General features: G+C 41.9%; 1 protein-coding gene across 2 annotated transcripts in view; it reads left to right on the top strand.

The window, feature by feature from the left end:
- The window catches only part of ZZEF1 (zinc finger ZZ-type and EF-hand domain containing 1), a 109,857-nt gene that overhangs the window by 34,809 nt on the left and 53,308 nt on the right, over window positions 1-21,740 (top strand). For both annotated transcript variants that reach the window (XM_084862799.1, XM_084862798.1), the window contains exons 9-21: window positions 205-303; window positions 4,949-5,040; window positions 7,424-7,572; window positions 11,666-11,777; window positions 12,830-13,045; window positions 14,596-14,696; window positions 15,556-15,725; window positions 16,310-16,443; window positions 17,855-17,925; window positions 19,106-19,220; window positions 20,005-20,164; window positions 21,031-21,152; window positions 21,232-21,354. In XM_084862799.1, the coding sequence (XP_084718925.1) occupies window positions 205-303; window positions 4,949-5,040; window positions 7,424-7,572; window positions 11,666-11,777; window positions 12,830-13,045; window positions 14,596-14,696; window positions 15,556-15,725; window positions 16,310-16,443; window positions 17,855-17,925; window positions 19,106-19,220; window positions 20,005-20,164; window positions 21,031-21,152; window positions 21,232-21,354 (1,664 nt within the window). The remainder of the gene's footprint in view (window positions 1-204; window positions 304-4,948; window positions 5,041-7,423; window positions 7,573-11,665; window positions 11,778-12,829; window positions 13,046-14,595; window positions 14,697-15,555; window positions 15,726-16,309; window positions 16,444-17,854; window positions 17,926-19,105; window positions 19,221-20,004; window positions 20,165-21,030; window positions 21,153-21,231; window positions 21,355-21,740) is intronic.

Genomic DNA, 21,740 nt, shown 5'->3' with positions numbered 1-21,740 from the left:
ATAAGCTGTATTTTGTCTTCCAGGAAAGCACAGAAGATGGTGTCAACTGTTGTCTAATATTGCTTCTCTGTTTTCACTTCTAAATGGGCAAATTTTTAGTCAGCAATCTGGGTGGCCACCGGTACTCCCTTGCCCCTGGTGTGCACACTAGCTTTCACTTTCTCACAGCGCTGGCTTCATGCACTCTCTCTTTCCCGTGGTCAGGTAAGCCGCTCCAGCTGACGTTGCAGGCCTGTGATGTCAAAGGAAAAGAAGAGAAGTCGGGACCTGAAAACCTCCTTGTTGAACCATGGACGAGGGATGGTGAGTGGTGGATCTGTCTGTTTCCAGTGAATGAAAAGGACCACCGTGAGCTCACTGGACAGCTGTGTGAAATCACACGCTGGACTGAGATTTTCAGGATATGCAGTCATCACGTCAGGTTGCCTTTCAGATTGGCAGTGGTCCCTGAGCCATTGGTGTGGTTTCTTTATTACAGCGCTATCATCTGCTAGGTGCCAGTCACCTGTAAACAAATATTTGAGAGCCTTTGAAAGCAAGGACTCCTTCTCTTGGAATATAGAAAGTTACCTTTTCAAAGTTCAGAGTGTTTATTATGTTATCTTAAAGGTTAAGAAACTCAGTGGATCAGTAGCACTAGAGAGCTGAAAACATATTAATAATTTACGAAGAGGGTATTTTCAGTCTGGCCAGTCTGGCATTTGATGTGTGTGGAAGCAAGCCTTACTCCTTCCCTAGTGTCAGCATTGTAAGCACTGATATTCCATTCAGCGTTGCAGTAGCTCTTTTCCTCAGACAGCGGGGAGTTTGTGGGTCTCTTCCTCATCCATCTTGTTGGCCAACCTGTGAGTCTCCTGCATATGTCCCTTTTCTACTCACTTTTCTGCTTTGATTATTGCCATTTCAGTAAAGGAAGTGGAATGTTACAGCAATTGTGAAAAATTGGCCTTACTGCTTTGAATCTGGTTTCTCCTTTGCTTTCTTCACAGCAGCAGAGACCTCACACATTCTTTGTGTCCTCTCTTCTCTGTTCTGATTCCTGTATTCATTCTTTTTTTAAAAAAAATATTTTTATTGATTCTAGATAGGAAGGGAAAGGGATAAAGAGAAACATCAATGATGAGAGAGAATCATTGATCTGCCGCCTCCTGCACACCCCACACTGGGGATTGAGCCCACAACCTGGGCATGTGCCCTGACCAGGAATTGAACCGTGACCTCCTGGTTTATAGGTTGATGCTCAACCACTGAGGCATGCTGGCAGGGCCTGTCTTCATTCTTAGTACTAGTGAGGTAAAGACCTCTGGGAAAAGGTGCTTTTCCCCGTTACACCTCCTCTACTTGGTAGTCTTCTTAAGCAATAGACTCTTGCAGTAGACAGTCTTCCTAAAGCCTTTCCTAGCAACTCAGCCTCTGCAAAGACATTTTCTTCACTGCATCAATTTCTTGCGATACTGAAGGCCATCGCAGGCCACCAAGTCACCTGAATCCAAGGTAGTGTTGGGAGGAGGCCATGGCAGCTCTTTGCCCTTTCCCCCTCTCTCTCCCCCTCCCACATCCAGGAGAGGCAAGACCAGACCACTCTGCCAAAGACTCTGCATATTTTGTCTCCTGAGCATGAAACCAGTATATAGATTTATTTTTAATCTTAGCGGAAGTGAGAGAGCAAGCGTAAGCATGAGAGAGAGAGAGTAAGAAAGAGTGAGAGAAACATCGATGTGAGAGAGAAACACCCATCAATTTCTGACTGGGGATCAAACCTGCAACCTGGGTATGTACCCTGACTGGGAATCAAACCTGCCGTCTCCTATTGTATAGGATGACGCTCAATCACTGAGTCATACTGGCTGGGCAGCACTGATTTTTTCATACTGTCTTCATCCACTCAGTCTTGTTTTTTTTTATTTTTTAACTTTTATAACCATTTCAAATCATGTCTCCATCTATTCTTTTTTTTTTTTTTTAAGAATTTTCTTTTAAACAGTTTTAGGTTTACAACAAAATTGGAGGAAGTTACAGAGATTTTCCATATACCATCTGCCCCCACACATGCATAGTCTCCCCATTTATCCACTTCACTCACCAGAATGGTACTTTTTTAAAAATCAAGGATGATAATCTATTGACACATCAAAAGCACCCAAAACCTATAGGGTTCACTCTGCGTGTTGTATATTCTGTGGGTTTGAACAAATTTATAATGACATCTCTTCATTATATTATACAGGGTACTCTCGTTGTCTTAAAATTCAGTATGTGCATTTTTAACACTATTCTAAGTTTGCAAGAACCATGTTTTTTTCTGTAGCTATCAGAAGCATTTGCCAGCACTATGCCTAGTCTGATTTGAATACTTTGTTATTCTTCCTGTGTCCTATCCATCTACTTCTCCTCCCTGGGATGGATGAAAGTAGTAGTTAGTGGATTTATTATTTTTCTTGTGTGTGTGGGATGTGAACGGTATGGGGAGGAGACTCAGTTTCTCCTGGCCACTTGCTCCACAGCCATCACTGTCTGGGTCTTATAACTCCAGTAGGATTTGGTCTTGCTCTGCTACAAAAGCTGAGCCTGAGGACACAGGTGGGACAGGGGAAATTCCTCTCAGCCAGAACTGCTGGGTTTGGAGGAGTGATTTGTTTCTTCCTTGTAGAGGGGAGAAAGCCCTTTTCACTGGTACACTGTACCTCCCCAGCGGTGAGAACTGTCGGGTCTGGACAAGTGCCACTTGCTGCACAGAGTGCCTGAGGACCCAGCATTGGCCCTCAGAGGGCTGACTCTGCTGGGAGCCAATACCACAGTCTGGTATTTAAAGGAATGCAGGGTGCTGCCAATACAGCTGAAGGGCTAGATTTATTAAATTCTTTGTGATTTGTTATCTTCCCCCTTGGTATTTTAAGATCATAAATTGGGTATGGGTGCATGGTTTCAAAACAGATTTTGTTTTAAAATATCACAGTTACACACATGAGCTGGTGTTCTGTGTGTGTGGTGGGTTTTTTTGCCAAGAAAAGGAAGCAGAAAGGTTTCATTTTACCTCCCTCCCTCCCTTTCTTCCTTTCTGTGCTTACATGTGTATTTGGTGGCAGTGTTATTTAAAAAGAGCCTGATTGCCCAGCTGATGTGGCTCAGTGGTTGAGCGCTGACCTATAAGCCAGAAGGTCACAGTTAAATTCCTAGTTAAGGCACATGCTCAGATTGTGGCTCAGTCCCCAGTAGGGGTGTGCAGAAGCCAGTCAGTCAGTGGTTCTCTCTCATCATTGATGTTTCTATCTCTCTTTCCCTCCCTCTCTATATATAAATAGATAAAAAGAGTCTGATTCTTTTGACAAAGTATTGCTTTAGCTACTTTGAGAGTAAAAGTGCTCGCTAATCAGTAATTTCTAGGCAGTATTTCAGCCTTTACAATAGATTTGATAAGATAGAGGGATCCAGACCCCTGGGGAAGTGACAGTTCAGTAATTGATGTAGTTTTTAGTATTAATTGCTTAGTGGAATTTGTGTGATTTTCTGGCCATATGGTTTCTTAAAATTGTCTGTAGAATTACTATTTGATAGAATTAAATTATATAATAGCTACTCTCTGTGACTTAGTAAAGGTTCCTTTGGATTTAAATTTCTTGGTGTTGGTGAAAAATTTTGTGTATTGTCTTATGGAAATTTGACTTCACAAGTTTTTGTTTTATTGAATGCAATATAATGAAGTAATGAAACTTGTTTATGCTTCTTACTTGATAAGGCAACATGGTCTATAGCAGTGGTTGGCAAACTCATTAGTCAACAGAGCCAAATATCAACAGTTCAACGATTGAAATTTCTTTTGAGAGCCAAATATTTTAAACTTCTTCTAACACCACTTCTTCAAAATAGACTCGCCCAGGCTGTGGTATTTTGTGGAAGAGTCACACTTAAGGGGCCAAAGAGCTGCATTGTGGCTCGCAAGCCGCAGTTTGCGGGACCATGGGTCTAGAGCAATTCATAGTACCAAGAAGAGTGGTTGGTTAATTCTGACTTTAGCAGATGCATTTACAGAAGTAAATCACACAAATTGAAAGAGAAAGGCAGCCTTGGGTCTAGCAGCAGGTGGTTTTGTGAATTATTAATGGATTATTAACAACAAAAAAGGTGAACTGTGATCTCATACTACTATAATTTGAACACATCAAACATTTCATGTGTGTCATTAATTAGTGAGGGAACCAATAAGATGTTATGAACAGTTCAAAGATTTCATAAAATACACACAGATCAGTAGGAATGCTGACAGGAATCTACAAATAGATACAAAAATGGTCACTACTCATAAGGAATACCCAGCTGCATTTCCAGGACACAAGTTTTATCTTTGTAGACAGGAATCATTTGCGTTACTGTCATTAGTCTACAATTTACAGAATTGTAAAATAGCCTGGAGACCATGAAAGGTGGAGATAACACAAACAGTGTGCTACACAGAACAGCTAGGAGCCTTTTTTTCTTTTTCTTTCCATTTTAAAGTTTTTCACGTCCTTTTCCTAACAGTCTTCTAAAAGCTATCTAATCCCTCTTTCAGCCTCTAAGCCTGCTTGCCTTTGTCAGACCAGTCAGACATGTCATTGTTTTAGGAATGGCTCAGAAAGATGATTGATTGTCCAGTCTTTTGTCTCTTTGAATGGAAGTCGTAGTTTTTATAAACTTTTTATTTCTGTATAATCTCAAAGTAGTGCTGCCAATTAAAAAGTGCCTTATCAAAGCCAGTTGCACCCTGAGTAAGTTGTGCTGGCCAGTGGTCTGATACCTCGGAGTTTCTCAGTGGGGTTGAATCTGTCCTGAGGGGAAATCTTTCCCTAATTTCCATGAAATTCTAAGATGAACTAGTTATCCCCTGCCTCAAAGGACATGATTTTTGTTGATCTTAGTTCTTAGAATTATAAATGTCAGTCATCCTAACTTTAGTTTTTCTTTTTTGCAGGTTTTCTCACAGAGACTGGGAAAACTAGAGCAAGTACTATTTTTTCTACAGCAACTGACTCTGCCCTCCAAGTTACACAGATCAGAATTATGGTAACTCTCCTTCTTTAAGCAATGCTACTACTGTTGTTAAAAAGAGGGATATAGTTCAGAGGTCCATGTCACTGTTTTTCATTGAACATCGAATGCTTTTTGTGTCAGGCCTGTAGCAGAGGGCAGGGACACAAAGGTGAATAGATTGTTAAGTCTGTGAATGGTGTGAATATAAGGATTGAGGAATGTAAGGAATCATTTCTTAGGATGCAGCTTTCTAACTCTTCCAGGACTTAATGTATTTGATTTCTCCTGCTGTTTCATTTGGGGCATGTTTTTTCGTCTCCCCATTTTGGCTGCCTCTCTGTATTTGTTTCTATGTATTAGGTAGATCTGTTATGTCTCCCAGTCTTGGTAGGGTGGCTTATGTAGTAGGTGTCCTGTGGGGCTCAGTGGAACAGTGTCCTTGATTACCTGACTAGGAATGTCCCTTGTGTGGATGATGTGAGCCCTCCTGTTGTAGTTGAGTCTTGATTGCTATTGGTCTGTCTGTGGGTGAGGTTGACCCTCAGGCTGGCTGACTATGAGGATTGACCCCAACCACAGTATATGAGCTGATGTGCAGGAGCTGACACCACGAAGTGAAATTTGTCCCAGAAAGGTCTGGTCCCAGAATGGGAGATCTCAGCAGACACCACCACAATGGTGTCTGCTGAGATCTCCCATTGAGTGTGCCACTTGTGGAGCTAATTGGGTCATGCTCTGTTGTGATCTGAAGCTGCCACTGGGTTTGTTGGTTCTGGTTGTGCCTCTTGGGAGGGACTCTTGTGCATGTCAATGTCAGACTCTGTCTGTAACTGGCCCTGAGCTACCCTTTAGGAGCTACAAAAGGTTCTGTGGTTTGATGGTTGCCTCTGCTGGATCTGGGAGTGGTGGGGAGGCGCCAAGCATGTACCAAGGCCAGCTTCTATTGGTGTTGCATCTGGGGCACGTCAGCAAAAGGCCCAGTGCACCCTGAGACCTGGCTCCCACCTGCCAGGTGCCTGTTAGGCTCAGCCATTGAAAGAGCCTCCGGTGGTACACGAGTTCCCTGAGGCAGCTTCAAGTCCCCAGGCAGATTGGGTCTTGGCACCAGCACTAGGACTTCAGCCACTCAACAAGTCTCAGAGTAGCCCAAGGCCAGCCACTCGCTGCTGGTGGACCCCTGTAGTGAGGCAGGGCCTTTGGGAGCCATCAGGTGAGGCCAGTAGAGTCCCTCAGGGTAAAACAGATTTAAGATTTGGCCATGTGGAGGGAGGTCTCTGCAGGAACAGTGGCACTGGGTTAGGGTGTTTGGGGGAATAAATGGCCTTTGCCCTAGAACCACACTACTCAGTCTTTTCCTGTATCTCTGACACCCCCTGAAAGACTGCAGTGGACCCAGGCTACCCGCAGCTAGCCAATTCCTCAGCAGGGCAGGAGCTTGGCAGCGTGGGGCCACAGGGGGGTGGGAGATCAGGCTAGTAGATCTCCCATGGGAGGTGTGGCAGTACTCAAGCTGGGAGAGGGGAGAAATGGCCCCAGAGCCACAGGTCTCAGTCTTTCTCTATGAGTCTCTGACCGGAGTCTTCCCAAACCTCCTCAGGAGCTAGCTTCTAAGGAAAACAGCAGTGGGCCACAGCTAGATGATTCCTTGGCAAGGTGCGAGCTCGGCAGGGCTGGGCCACATGGAGGTGGGAAGGTGGGGCCAGTATATCTCCCTAGGAAAGATGGTGTCTGTGGGCAGTGTGGGAGAAGGACTCAGCACAGAGACAATGGCGGCTGTCCCTCTAGTCCTCTCCCCAAAGCCATACAACTCAATCTCTCCCTGTGTTTGCTCTGAGCAGTCATCCTTTCACTGGATGAGTACCTGAGAATGAAATTTTATATTCTGGCCCTGTAAGAGGGACCCTGGGTTTCTAGCAGACTCCCTGCTGATTTTCATATCCAGGTGTTATTGAGCTCCTCTTCCTGGCTCTGTACTCTGGGCTAGGGAGTCCAGCTTGGGGTTGAGACCTCTTGCTCCTCAGGGGAGATCTTTGCAGCTGAGATACTCCTCCAGATTCTTAACTGCCATGTGTGGGTGCAGGGCCAGTCCTTTTTGAATCTCTGCCCTTCTTACCATTTGTAAGGTAGCATCTTCTCTATGTCCTTAGTTATAAGACTTCTGTTCAGTTAGTCCTCAGTTGGTCATTCAGGTTGATTGTTTTATACTTTAGTTGTAATTCCAATTTGTTTCTAGGAGGAGGTAACTTTCACTTACTCTGCTGCCATCTTGGATCTCCTAGGACTTAATGTATTTGAAAGATCATTTTGTTGGTTTGATTTTGTTTGAAGCTTTTTAAATTTAAGCATGTTATTTGGAAACAAAACAGCCACAGGACTTTGCCCTTCTGCTGTATGTTATCTACATCTCTATTTCCAGGTTCGACGTGGTGGCATTGGTGCCCAGTGTGGGTTGGTGTTTGCCTATAACTCATCTTCTGATAAATTCCAAGCAGAAGAACACTTCAAAAGGTTTGAAAAATATGACAAATGGAAACTTAAGGAATTCAGGCAATTTGTAAAAAGCAGGTAAGGAACAGAATAAAAATCTAATAAGATTGTATATATCCCCTTATTGGTGAAATATGCTTTCTTTTCCTTATAGAAAATGTGCCACTAACCCACCCTCAATGACTATGAGCATTCATTGCGTCTAATGGATGTGAAGATGTGTATTTTAATTTGTTCACAGACTCTGAAGTTAGTCCCTTCTGTGACCAGGCACCCACATTTTCAAGATGGCTGGATAATAATACACACCTGAATTGTGGGCAGCCTGAGGTCTTCAGTCTTACCTAGCTGCTTGGAAATTTACCCATACCCCAGCCTCCCTCCTTCTAGTCATGCTTTTATTGAAAATGTTTATTAAGTGCCTACTATGTGTTAGGCCTATTGCTAGGCACTGAAGATACTGTAATGAGCAAATTGGCAGTTGCTGCTCTGTGGAGCTTCCTGTTTAGCTCAAAAACAGAGGATAAAACTGCTACTACCACAGTACTCTGAATACTAGGTAGGAGAAGGTAGAGTGTTCTGGGAGCACCTGACCTGATTAGGGAAGGCTTCCTGGAGGAAATGTTTATGTTAAGAACTAAAGGATGAGTTAGAGTTAATTAGCAACTTGAAGAAGTGGAAGGAGAATGTCCTAAGCAAAGAGAAGAGCAGATTTGAGAACTCAGAAGTGAAGTATGTCATATTCAAGGACTGACAGGTCCCACATTGCTGAAGTGCACTGTGAGGTGGAGAATGGTGAGCCATGAAGCTGGAGAGCTAGGAAGAGGCCAGGTCATTCAAGGTCTTTTTGCCTCTGTTTCAGGGTTTGGACTTGATCCTTAAAGCAGTGGGAAGGTGGGTGGGGCAGGGAGTGGATGGCAAGTGCTGTTGAGGGAATCTAAGAAGAACTTCATCAGGTGTGTGTTAGAAGTACACACCTGTAGTGTGGATTGGAGGAGAACAAGCATGGAAGCAGAATGAAATGGAAGAGGCTGTCACTGTCACCTTCAAGGATAGAGGTGTGGGTCACCTTCAAGGTCAGAGGTGTGGGTGATCTCAACTAGAGCAGCAAGAGCAGCAATGGAGAGAGGTTGCTGTAGGACCAGTTGAGTTACTGAATGTAGAGCAGGAGGGGGAAGAAAGCTTAGGCATCAATGAGTTCTGTGGTCTTGGCTTGGGAAGATGGGAGCATTGGTAGTCTTTCTATGAGAGAGAAAATACCTCGGGGAAAATAGGTTTGTGGGGGAAGATGGTGAGCTTAGTTTTGGTCCTTTTGAATTTGATGTTTTAGAAAGCCTTTGATATATATTTGATACCTAGCTGGACAAATAGGTTAGGAGCCTGGAGGAGACATTTGTGCTGAAAGTACAAATACGATAGACATTTAAATGATCATTTTAAACGAATTGGAAGAGGTCATTCTGGAAGTGTGTGGGGGCTAGGAAGAGAAGCAACCTTAGGTCAGCGTGCTGAGAGCCACCAGCATTTAATGGGCAGCAGAGGGAAGGAGACTGAGAAAGACAGCTGGACAAGCAGCAGGAAAGCTAAGCATGTGTTACCATGAAGCCAGGCTGAGAGAAGTAGGGAGTGGGCAATGGTGCTGAATGTTTCCCAGGAAGCAGTAAGATCAGGTCTAGGAGTGGACCTGTTGGATTTAGTTGCACAGGTCATTGAGCAGTGTTGTCCCTTTGTTACCAGTTGCAAGTTAAAAATCATGAAGCTGAGCCCCAGGCTTGCTGTTTTTGCTACTGTATATCACAGGTAATGGGGTGCTGGAGTTAACAGAAGACTTTATCATCCAGTACAGTACTACTAAGCTTTAATGTGCAGATGAATCACCAAGAATTATGTGAAGATGTGGATTCTGAGTCAGTAGTTCTGGGTGGAGTCTGATACTTTCATTTCTGACAAGCTCCCAGGTGACTCTGATGCTCCCCATCCACAGACCACTTTCTCAATAGCAAGAATCTGGAAAAACTCCCTCTCTTGGCTGTATTTCCTTTGGTAGCATCCCTATGGTCATTCAGCCTCTAGAATACTTCTTTAAAAAACATTTATTTATTTTTTTTCAGAGAGAAAGGGAGAGGGAGAGAGAGAGAGAAACATCAATGATGAGGGAAAATCATTGATTGGCTGCCTCCTGCATGCCCCCTACTGGGGATCGAGCCTGCAACCCAGGCATGTGTCCTTGACAGGAATCAAATCTTGAACCTTTCAGTCCGAAGGCCAATGCTCTATCCACTGAGCCAAACCAGCTAGGGCAGAATACTCTTAATGATAGAGAATTCATTACACTACAGTAATTGGAATATGTTAGTTGAAATCTACTTTTGTAATTTCAATTCGGTCGTCTTAATTCAGCCCTCTTAATAAAAATGATCAAAATTTCCTCACTCCTAAAATCTCCCTATGTCTCTCTTTTTAAAATATGCTTTTCTTTTAGAATAGTGATTAGAGATTATAGTTGTTCTTAAGTAGCCAGTCCCACTCTTGGGACATATTAAACTAGGTCTTTTTTCCTTAACCTGCTTGTCAAACAAGATCTTTTACTTATATAGGATGACTTATTTTAACCTCAATGTAGGCCTGTTTGCTACTCCCTTGCTGATTTTACCTCTGGGTTCAGCCTGAACTACTCTGGAATCCTGATTTGGTTGGCCTACATATTATCAGTGTCTTTCCAGTTTGGAAGTCAAAACGTTAATGTACATGCATCTATTTTTTTTTTTTTTTTTTTTTTTTTTTTTTTGTCCCTCTGTCCAGACAATGGTCAGTCAGCTCCAGGACAGCTGTTTGGTTGCTGTGTACACTTAACTACTAATACTCCGCTTGCTCCTCTCCACCTTGCCTGCTGTGTGGTGTAGTGAAAAGGGTTGCTTCCTCCTGCTACCTCTCTGTATCTCAAAGATTTCTGTGAGCCTTCCAAAATGTAAAAAATCCTCAAACATATAATATTGATGAAACAGGATTTTGGGCTAAGACAAAATACCAGCGGTCACATTGATTTTAGGGCTAACTATATTGCGAAAGGTTTATGCTAAGAAGGATTTATGTTAAATAGAGGACATTTTTTCTCTCTCTGTTCTAGAACCTACCCTGGATCCTTTGTGTTTTCCCTCTTGCTATAAGTCCTGTGCTTGCTTCTTCTGTCCATAAAGGATATTCATGCGATGCTAGCTTGTTAGCTGTATCATGGCTACGTAGTCTAAAGTTAGAACTATTACTTGAAAAGACTGCCTTTTCTTTGTCTTAGTTATTTAATTCCTGAAAGGAGTACCATTCAAATGTCCGGTTTTTATTTTATTTTTATTTTAAAAATATATTTTTATTGATTTTAGAGGGAAGAAAGAGGGAGATAAAGAGAGAGAAACATCAGAGATGAGAGAGAATCATTGATTGGCTGCCTCCTGCATACCCTCAATTGGCGATCGAGCTTGAAACACAGGCATCCTGACCAAGAATCAATGCTCAACCACAAAGCTAGGCTGTCTGTTTTTTGAAAAAGAAGTGGCACATAATTGTGCTTCTTCAGCTTCTTCAGGCTGCACTGCTTTCCTGGAAGGAATTCTTTTTATTTTATTTTACTTTATTTATTAATTTATTTATTATTTTGGAAGTACTTCTTAAGGAACAGGAGAAAATGTCAAGGCTTCTGCAGGCTGAAGTTTCCGTTTTTGGAGCTCAAGGACCTGAAGGCTGCCCAGCTTTTACCCTTCAGTTGTTGCAAGTGGTCCAAGCCTCGGGCTGCTCAGACATACATTGGCCAGGGAAACAAAGCTGAACCTGCCTCTCGTTTGGTTCTTTCCAGAAACACACGCCAGCTGTTGCATTGTACTTTACTCCTGAGTAGTTCATCTAAGAGCTTGACTTCATGTCTGTTCTTTAGATAAACCAGTTATCTAGGGAAGCAAACTTTCTATTTAGTTCTCAGGTTACATTTGGGACTGATAATAATTCCTATTTCATGGATGAGAAGATTTGAGAAATGGGGAGGAAATTACCATTAACTATCTTATATGTTAATTGGCAGGCCATATGTACAAGTTAAATGACACTTACATGGTGTCTTATTCATTGGATCCTTGAGAGGTTTAGGAATACAAAAATGTTTGTGATTGCCCTGTGTTTATAGGGTCGGTTGCTCACCTGATGATCTTGGAGAGGATGATCCTATTGGCTGGTTTGAGCTGGAAGAAGAGTGGGATGAAGCGGAGATCAAGCTGCAGCAGTGCAGAGTTGCCAGAGTAAGCATTATTGAGTTGTGGCCTTCGTGTATTGGCCCACTCCCCTCCTTTTATTCTGTAAGCATTTATTGAGTGGTTATTGTGCCAGCACTGGAACCCATGAGGTGAATCAGACATAATTATGACCCTCTAGACTCTAGAGGTTTATAGTCTAGTGGAAAGCACAGATGTATATGACACTGTGATATGGACTGATATGCAGGGGGCTCTTGCAGCCCAGAAGAAAAATATCTTACCTAGCCTGGAGTTCACTAAGGAAAGCTTCCTGGGAAAGGTGGTGTGATCTAACTATGGAAAGTTGATTAAGCCACCATCTTTAGCCAGGATAAGTTGTGCGGAGAAGGGCATCTCAGGCTGAGAGAATGGCAAATGCACAGGTATAAATGCAAGAGAGATATGTTTTCACAGCTAGGAAATTATCTGGCTACTTATTTTTTTACTCTCTAGTGTAAGTTTTAGTAAGAAGCTTAAATAGAGAAATAAGAACTATCTTTGGCGTTTACACATAAAAAAATGCTCAGTAAATATTTATGCAGTTGAGGAGTGGATTCTGAAAGGCCCCGACCAAGGAGCTTTCACTGTAAGAGGCAGATAGTTTGCACAGAAGTTGGGTTTTGAAAATGGCTTTAGCTTTGGCAGACAAGGCAGTGTCCTGGCTCCCAGCACATGGGTTGCATATATCTGCGGGGAGTTTGAGATGCTTCCTCATTGGCATTCATGGACCGTTTTTGCCATATATATGATTTCTATTCAAAAACGGTGCCCCAGAGCAAACATACGTCTCTTATTCGTCCTGTCTTAATCCTGTTTTTGAGGAGGAGTAATGACATTTCTCTTATTATGCTCTTTCCCAGACCAGATTTCATTTAGCATTTATATTGTGTGGTTTTCCTCCCCTATTTGTTATAGATGCGTTCCCAGTGCTAGGCATACTGGTACCTCATAAATTGTTAAAGTCATAGGGGCACCTTTCAAAGAAGGCTCTGAGCTCTCTTCCATCAATATCCAGGGCTCTTGAGTCCTTCGCCTGAAATCTCTCTTGTCCTTTCTAGTACTTGATGGTGAAGTTCCTCTGCACCCGTCAGGAGTCGGCAGAGCGCTTGGGAGTACAAGGCTTGAGCATCAGTGGCTACCTCCGGCCTGCGAGAGCAGAAGCAGAACAGAGTGCCATCTGTGCTCACTGCAGAAAGGACATGGAGGAGAGTGTCTGCGGGGCCTCACTGCTCCTGAGGACCCTTCAGTTCATCCAGCAGCTTGCCCATGACCTGGTAGTGTATCCTCAGTTGTTAGACTTCAGTCCTTTGGGAAAATTAACGACAGTGTCCAGGGAAATGAACACCCGTCAGTGGAACCTGGCCATGTTGGAGCCATGCAGTATCAAAGAGTGGGGAGGCATCATGCTGTGATGACATAGGAAGGCCAAGGGGAGTGAGGTACTGGGCATTGAGGGCATCAGTCAGTGAAACACCAAGTGGCTTTATGGCCGTCATTGTGAGGGTTCCTGCACTAGACATGCAAACAGAGCTTAAAGATCCCCAGCTAGCTTGCCAAAGGCACACTGGGGAGTCGAAGCAAGTTTATGGGATTTATGTCTTCTTTTTTTTTTTTTTTTTTTTTTAAATATACATATTTTATTGATTTTTTTACAGAGAGGAAGGGGGAGAGATAGAGAGCTAGAAATGTCGATGAGAGAGAAACATCGACCAACTGCCTCTTGCACACCCCCTACCAGGGATGTGCCCACAACCAATGTACATGCCCTTGACCGGAATCGAACCTGGGACCTTTCAGTCCGCAGACCAACGCTCTACCACTGAGCCAAACCGGTTTTGACGGATTTATGTCTTCTTTAAGGATAATTATTCCTGAAGTGTAGGTAAATTCTATTTGTTTATTAAAAGTACCAAAATAGCGCAGAATTTGAAATAATTGTGTTTTTTATACTGACTTCTACAGTCACTAATAAACACAATAACTCACTCAAAGGTTGATTCTTACAGCCACCACCATAGAGAACATGGTTTGTCTCATGGTGTGCTCTTGTGTGGTGTGCAACAGTGTCCACTCTTATTAATATGTTTTTGTTGATTTTAGAAAGAGAGGAAAGGAGGATAGAGAGATAGAAACATCAATGTGGCTGCCTTTTGCACGTCCCCCACTGGGGATTGAGCCTACAACCCAGGCAGGTGCCTTGACTGAGATTTGATCTGGCAACCTCTTGGTTGATGGGTTCACACTCAACCACTGAGCCACACCAGCTGGGCAGCAGTATCCACTCTTGACCTTTTTTCTGCTTCAGGGTGCTGTTCAGAGGCTGGTAACTCAATTTATATGGTTTGTTTGGTCTTTGTTATTCAAGCTCTCTTATCACAGCAGGAAATAGCAAATGAGAGAGAGATGCTGAGAAATAGCAGGGGCATTTATAGCAGAATTGGTCTTTTAGCCTATATTCAGGGAAGGGTCAAAATATACTGTATGTGGTCCTGGACAGTAATCATCATTCAGTGTAGACACATTTATGTTTCAGGTGTGGTGTTGATGAAGCCAGGGAGCCTCCATGGGTGTGTATGTGTGTGAGCTGTATGTTGTGTTTGTGTGTGTGTGTATACATTTACATACATATGTACATATACCACATACATATACATATTTTAAAAGTTTCACATTAAAAAAAAAAAGACTTTTTAGCAGTATAGAGTAAGCATTATATGGGAATTTTATCCTTGTGGCTACCTCATCCCTTAACAGTGAGAAGTAAATGAGCCATTATGGTCTTTCTCCATATACATTTTTAATTTTATTTTTTTCTGGTCTTAAGGTGCAGCAGAAGGAAAGTGGCCTAAAATATAAGTCTTTTCTGGACTTCGCGGGTCTTGATTTGGAAATCTTCTGGAATTTTTACAGCAAATTAAAGCAAAAGTAGGTCAGAATTTTTGATAAAGTGATAATCATATAAAAACACACTGCAGAGACTGAGTTTTGCTATTCTAAATGGACAATTTTTTTTACTTCTAAGTTGTTACTTCCCACCAGTTTATTGTTCTGATTTTAAAGATTTGGTTATTATGGAAAATAACACCTAGATATAGAAATAACAGAAAAGTAATATTATATAGAAATTACACATTTTTATAAATCACTTGTGAGTTGGGCAATATTTTCTAAACATTTTCTCATTTGATTATCATTATAACCTTGTGGGAAGAGCAGCTTAAGTCAGTGTTTTTCAACCTTTTTTGGGCAAAGGCACACTTGTTTCATGAAAAAAATCACGAGGCACATCACCATTAGAAAATGTTAAAAAATTTAACTCTGTGCCTATATTGACTATATATAAAGTAATTCTCTTGAATAGGAATCAAATAAACACAAAGAAAGTATTTTATAATTACTTTATTATGAAATATTAAGTAAACAAAATAGTGAAAAATTATAAAATTCTTGTCTTGTCTGCACCTACGGCACACCAGGCAACATCACAGCGGTTGAAAAACGCTGGCTTAAGTATTGTAGCAGTACCCTCATTTTACAGATGAGGAAACAGGATGAAAAATTGTATTTCCTGGCCCTACTGTGGGCAGTCAGGTGGGGTCTGCATTTGCAGACTCTACATAGTATAGTGTTCTTTCCATTCCACCTTTATTCCTCTAGACATCCGGCATTGTTTTCACGGAGCCTGATGTCTAGAGGGAGCCCTTTGTGGACTGTTTGGCTGCGGAAGGAGGGGGATAAAAGCAACTTGCCTTTTTGCCTTCTGATGTAGTTTATCTTTCTGTAGCCCGAGGGAAGAATGCATCTGTGCCCAAACCCTGCTTTTGCAGCTCCTCCAGAGCTGCTTCTTGGTGCTGCAGAGAGACTCTGCGGCTGCCTCTGAGGACGCAAAGGCTCCCCGCCAGAGCCCCCGGGCAGTGGAGGCCGCCAAGGAGCTCTATACACACTTATGTGATGGTAGGATTGGGTTTTCTTTAATGTGACCCTGTGCTAGTCTTGCTGTGGTGAACGGGGTCCTTTGATCATGCAAGCCCAGGAAAGGGATGTTTTTTTGGAAAATGACTTTCCTTTGATCCTCTTTTGAATCTTATTTTGGTTCAGTGTTTATTCCCTCATCAATAACTTCCTCCTGGTTTCTGATATACAGTTGTCTGATATTGAGAGAAATTATTGTCACACTTTTTAGTCTTTACTGGGATGAGTTTGATAGATTGAGGGAGATATTATAATGATAAATTGAAAATTAAACTCATGTGACTAACTGAAGTTATTTTTAAGTCTTTGCCAAGTTGTATCTCAAAAGGACAGGGAAATAATGAAATTAAAACTGGTATGAATAGTCTTTACTTTAGTAAAATGTAAACAAACAAACAAAAAATAATTTCCTTACATTGCCTAGTGCGTACAGAAATGTTTCTTTGCTCTGGTATTAATTGCAAAATGGAGAGTAATGAGTTTGTAGGCTAGTTAATGCAGATATAGATATAGTAAGTGAATAGTTGGAATACGTTAAAGCTGATTCCATTGTTCATTTTTGTCAGTGGTGGATAGGGTGGATGGAGACTCTGTGCCCATGGAAATATTGAAGCAAGAAGTAAGGAATACCCTTCTCGGTGGAGCTGCCATCTTCTTTCCTGATCGACAGACCCAGCGGAACCATCTCTTCACCATGATGGTACTTGTTTACGTTAAAAGTGTGGATTATATTCCTGATAAAAATGACGTAATAAGAAGGCCTAGCCAGTGCCGTAGAACCGGGAAAAGAAATTTCCAAAAATAACAATTGAAAAAATAAAACTAATAATAATTATTTATAAATGACATGGTTATAAATTATTTTTTATTGCCTGTGTAGACAAGCATTTAATAGAATTACTGATATGGAAAATTAGAGACAGCATTTTGAAAAGACATTTCTATATGCAACAGCTAATTAACATGTAATAAAAGTGCTCTGTGGGATGCATAAAAACCTATAGAAATAAAGGACAGAACAGGAGCGTAAAATGTGGTTTCTGATGCTAAGGTCTTCAGTCCAGTTGAGAACACCTGCCTTAAGGAAAAACCAACCCCATGCGCATTAGGAGTAGAAGAGAATTGTTATTTTAAATGACTGGGAACGGTTTCTGAGAGGAGGAAGAATCTCTGGTTGTATTTCACTCTGCAAAGTCTGCATATCAGCCTGAGGCACCGGTTTTCACATTTTGAGTTATAACCTTCAGCATCCCTGTTCTGACCCACTGGACTGTGGGCAAAGCTCAGTCCTTCTTGTTTACTAGAAGCATTTACCAGGCAGCTAAGCAAATGATTTTTTTTTCTGGCATGTGTCCCACGGAGAAAAATAGAAAGAGTACATATGACCTCTTGAATGACATTGCTGTTAGCAGAGCAGCCCAGTCACTTTCCCTCTGGCCATCCCTCTGACAACAGTGGTAAGGGTTACATTTTCCCTTCTCTTTCTGCTGAATTAAACAGCACTGCTGTCATCTGTGGCCATGTCTTATTTCTCCCACCCTCCTGTATCAATCAGGGCCCTGCGTCTTAAATGCCCTTCAGTTTCTTGCATAGCAGTAGGTGTCCAATACATTTTTTGAATCAAGAAAAAATAAAGTACTCCCTCTGTAGCCTAGTAGCCCCATCAGGAGGTGTGATTTATGTAACTGTCACCATAGGCTGTTCTGGCTTATATAGAAAAAGCTTAGATCCTATTTAAAAACAAACAGAAAGTTCACAAGAAATGCTCTCTGTCCCTGCTCTTTCCTCTTGCTACGGTATGCCCAAGGATGAAAAGTACTGGTGTACATCTTTTGGAAGTCATCTTCTTTAACATTTGCAACAAGCTTTCCTGTAGGAAGCCTTGATGATAACTTATCAGTGAACAAAAAGTAAATTGCCATCTTCTGTTTAGATGGGTGGTTCCGCTCCCTCTTAGCACTAGGCCAGGTCTTAGTTGGGCATCGTGAGGTAGTCTGCTGACCTCGGCTTTCCTCATGCGTGGGAACAGAGGGCAGGGGCATTCGTGCTGCTCTAGGTCATTGGAATGTCATGGAATAGATTTTCTGAATGTGCAGTTTCTTGTTTTCTAGAAAAATGTCACTGAGCAGGAACATAAGCAATCTCTGCAGCTCACTTTCCGCTCACTGTGCACATATTTTAGGTAAGTTTGTAATTCTTTTCAATTGTCCAGTATTTCAAATCTTTGCATAGTTGTTTTTCTTTAGCTATCCCTTCCTTTCATGTGCTTTTGGAGTAACCAGCTACTTCCCTCTGCTCAGCCAAGTTTCTGGGTGATATACCACTTGTCTCAGGAGTGACTAAAGTAGTGGGAGGATGATGATAATCTTTTCCAGACCTTAATCTAAGTCCCAGTCATTATAAGATAACTTAAAATTAAATTCATTGAGGATTTTTTAAAACACTCCAGTTTCTAAATAATTTTGAAGACAAAAACAAGCCCTGTACTGAAATCTAAAAGCCCAGTTACATTAAAACCAACTGCAGAAGGGTAGCTTAGCAAAAGAAGTGTGCCTGGAGGGGATGACTTGGAGAGTTTTTCTTGCTTTGACTTCTAATGGGCCTGTAGGCTACCTTATTAAAAGTATAGACTTTTTTTAAAGTCCTCACCAGAGGATATGTTTTTTTTATTGATCTGAGGGAGAGAAAGATAGACACAGAGAGAGAAACATCGATGTGAGAGAAATATCAGAGTTGCCTCCCGTAACCTTGACAGAGGATCGAACTTGCAACCTAGATATGTGACTTGACCTGGATTCAAATCCATGACCTTTCAGTGTACAGTACGATGTTCTAGTCGACTGAGCCACACCAGCCAGAACTGAAGGTATAGACTCTTGGAGGGAGAGAACTAACAACCCGAGCTACTGTCTGCAAGTCAAACTATACTTGGTGTGGATGCCAGACTTAAAGGGCTCTGTAAAATGTGTTGAGAGTGGAGTATCAAGGATGATGAAAGAGGCTGGGGCTGTCATGTGAACATTTGAGACACAGAATGATTAGCCCAGATTATCAAGTTAGCAGTCATGAGGTTAGGTGTGTTTCTTATTGGTGGTCAAGGTAATTTATTCATCAGATTTATTCCCTGGAATCTTTTTTAAGGACTTGAGGATTTATGTGCTTGTGCTTATATAAGCACATATGCTGGGACAGTGCCCCATACCCAGCTGGGACCATGGCTTTTTTCCTGACCCAAATTCTTCTCATCCCATTGAACTGACACTGAAGTCTTTCTAGGTTCCTTTTTGGAATCTTTTAAGATAAAAACACATGTAAATCCGCTTCCTAAAACAAAGTGTCATGACTGACTTGTGTTCTTTCAGTGATAGGGATCCAGGCGGCCTTCTGCTTCTACCCGAGAAAGGCGACCTGGCCGACACGAACATCAGCGAAGTTCTGGCCGTCATGAGGACTCTCCTCTCTGTTGCTGCTCGAGAGGTAACTGATGGTTGCTCCCTGTGGTCTTTGCCTCCTGCTTTTAGGAGCATGTAATAGAGCTGTCACTGTGCCTTACCCTTCAACCCTCATTCACAGTATGAACCTAGCTCTATTCCTATGACTATCAATGAGCACACAGATTTCCCAGCCTGTTTTGGCTCCTAATCTGCCAGTTTTTGCAAATGAGTGAGGAGACACGTCTGTGACATTCGGGCATTTTTGAAATTCATCCATGTTCATGCATGTGCATAGTGTTTCCTTTATGAATGTGCCACAGTTAATTTATCTGTTGAATTATGGAGGGGCAGTTAGGTCCAGTTTGGGGCAATTACATGATATGAACATGTCTTGTGGTTCTTATGTGGAATAGTTTATTCCTGGAGGTCAGGAGACTCTTCAGAGAAACTCCAGAGAATAAAGATGATGGTTAGAAAGCCATAGGGAACTAAGAATTGTTTTCTAAGGTGGGAGAGATTTGACGGAAGGCTCAGGGAGAGAAGCCTCAGAGAAAAGGCACTTGATGATGTCAGAGGGAAAAGCGATAATGGTGGGGTAAGGTTCCTGAGGGCAGAAGGAACCTTTGTAAAGGTTCTGAAAACGGAGGGCAAAAGAGGGGGTGTCATAATACCTCTTTCTTGGTTACTTCTGAGTTGAAAGCACTTTTGTGACCATTGCCATTTCCCTAGAATTCTTTTGCCAGTGACAGATGCTCTCTTAAGAAATGCCCTTGGCTGTGTTCTGTGAATGGCCTTTAAACACTTTCTCTTTGTCTCCTCCCTTGCAGTGTGAACTGTTGATGCTCAACAAGGCCCAAGCGGAGGTTGGCTCTGTGCTCTTCTCCCTGTTCTGGTCTGTCCAAGGCAGCCTGCTTTCCTGGTGCTACCTGCAGCTGAAGAGCACAGACCCTGGAGCCAAAGAGCTTGCCGTTGACCTTATTGAAAAATGTGAGTTTCAGGACAAAATCTATGAAAACAGGTGTTTGGGTTTTGACTCTGCATGTTCTCCTTTTTTAGTACTCATTCATTAAATGTGCATATGGTTTTCTTTTCTTGATACAAATCAGATTTGTCTTTAGGTTGTTTTTCTTAAAATAGAATTGTATAGCATATCTTTTTGCCTAAAGTTTCCTGTCTGAATATGGTAGCATGCCTAAGTTTTCTTTATTGTAGGCCTGGGCCATTTCATAACCTAAACGTTGCCTCTACAATCATACAGCACTACTAGATGATGTCACACTCTTCAGTGATCTGCCTTCCTTGTTTTAGCTAAATCACCCAAAAAGGAAAGTCTTAAACCTTTAGAGAATAAGGTGTGTGAGCACTGCTGTGATCTTTGCTGATTACAGAAAATACTCAGATTTATGTCCCTTAAACCCACAGAAAATTATATGAAACTCAGCAGGTTCTGAGAAATTATATTTGGAAATTTAGTTCCATCAAACTTGGTCTCAGCAGCTGTGACAAAAATGCTTACACTTTTGAGCCCTGCCACCTAAGCTTATCCATAATATGGCACACCTAGTGATGGCTCATTGTAAACAAAGGAAAAGTAGCAATGGGGTCAGTCAAAAGTAATATCTCCACCCCTTTGAAAAGAAGCAAAAACAAAATAAATTACTCTAAAGACAATCTTTTATTGGATTTGCATTGCTTTTCCTGCCTAGAGGAAAGCATTTGTATGGTACTTCCTGGTCTCCTGGTCTTTCCGATGTGGAATTTCCTTCATAGCTTCTATGACAGCTTACCCTTGATGATGACAAAGCAAGTGATATTTCTCCTGTATAACACGTTATTTTCTTCTGTTTTGGTAGATGTGGAACAATTTCTGGGAAGCACAAGAATGATTTTGGAGTCCCTTTTGTCACAGTATAGTGGAAAAGCCATAGTAGAAAAACTATGTAATTCGGTGTTTTCAATGGCAGCTCGACAACTGGTAAGACAGAGTAGCAGCCATTTGTAAAGAGCAGGAGGGTCTGCAGTGGACACTAAGTGCTTTGTTCATCTTCCTTTAGGTAATCTTTCTGCTGGACTTTTGCACTTTAGACATTTCCCACTGCACACTCCTGAGAGAATTCAGTATCCTAACAGAGTTGTTGAAGAGGCTCTGCAGTGACCCCGAGGGAGGACTGAATAAGGTAACTTGAGTTGTCACTTAAACTGCTGTGTGTCTCCCTCAGGAGCGATGTGACCATGCTTAATGAAGCATACTATGGTATGGTTTGGGTTTACACAGGTAAATGCTATCTAGAAGACCCCCTATATTTTATCAGTGGTTTTGCCAATAAGGATAAATGCCAGTCTGAGTTTATTTGGTGAGATGAGTGTTAGAAAGGAGACACAGAGAAAGCTGTGCATATATTAACTTCGGCATCTTACAGCACATAAAGTTATATAAAAACCATGTAAGTGAGTAACCAGATTGAAATTTAGAAGTGAAAATGTATGTTGCAAGGCACATAGATGGGTTGGTATTTAAAAGGAGGCCTTCCTCCCTTAACTTTACAGGATACAGTTTTTTCAC

The sequence above is a fragment of the Pipistrellus hanaki genome (genome assembly GCF_964339955.1).
Source record: "Pipistrellus hanaki genome assembly, chromosome: 16".
NCBI lineage: Eukaryota > Metazoa > Chordata > Mammalia > Chiroptera > Vespertilionidae > Pipistrellus > Pipistrellus hanaki.
Note: the sequence above shows the minus strand (reverse complement) of the source record. Positions and strands in the feature narration are given on the sequence as shown.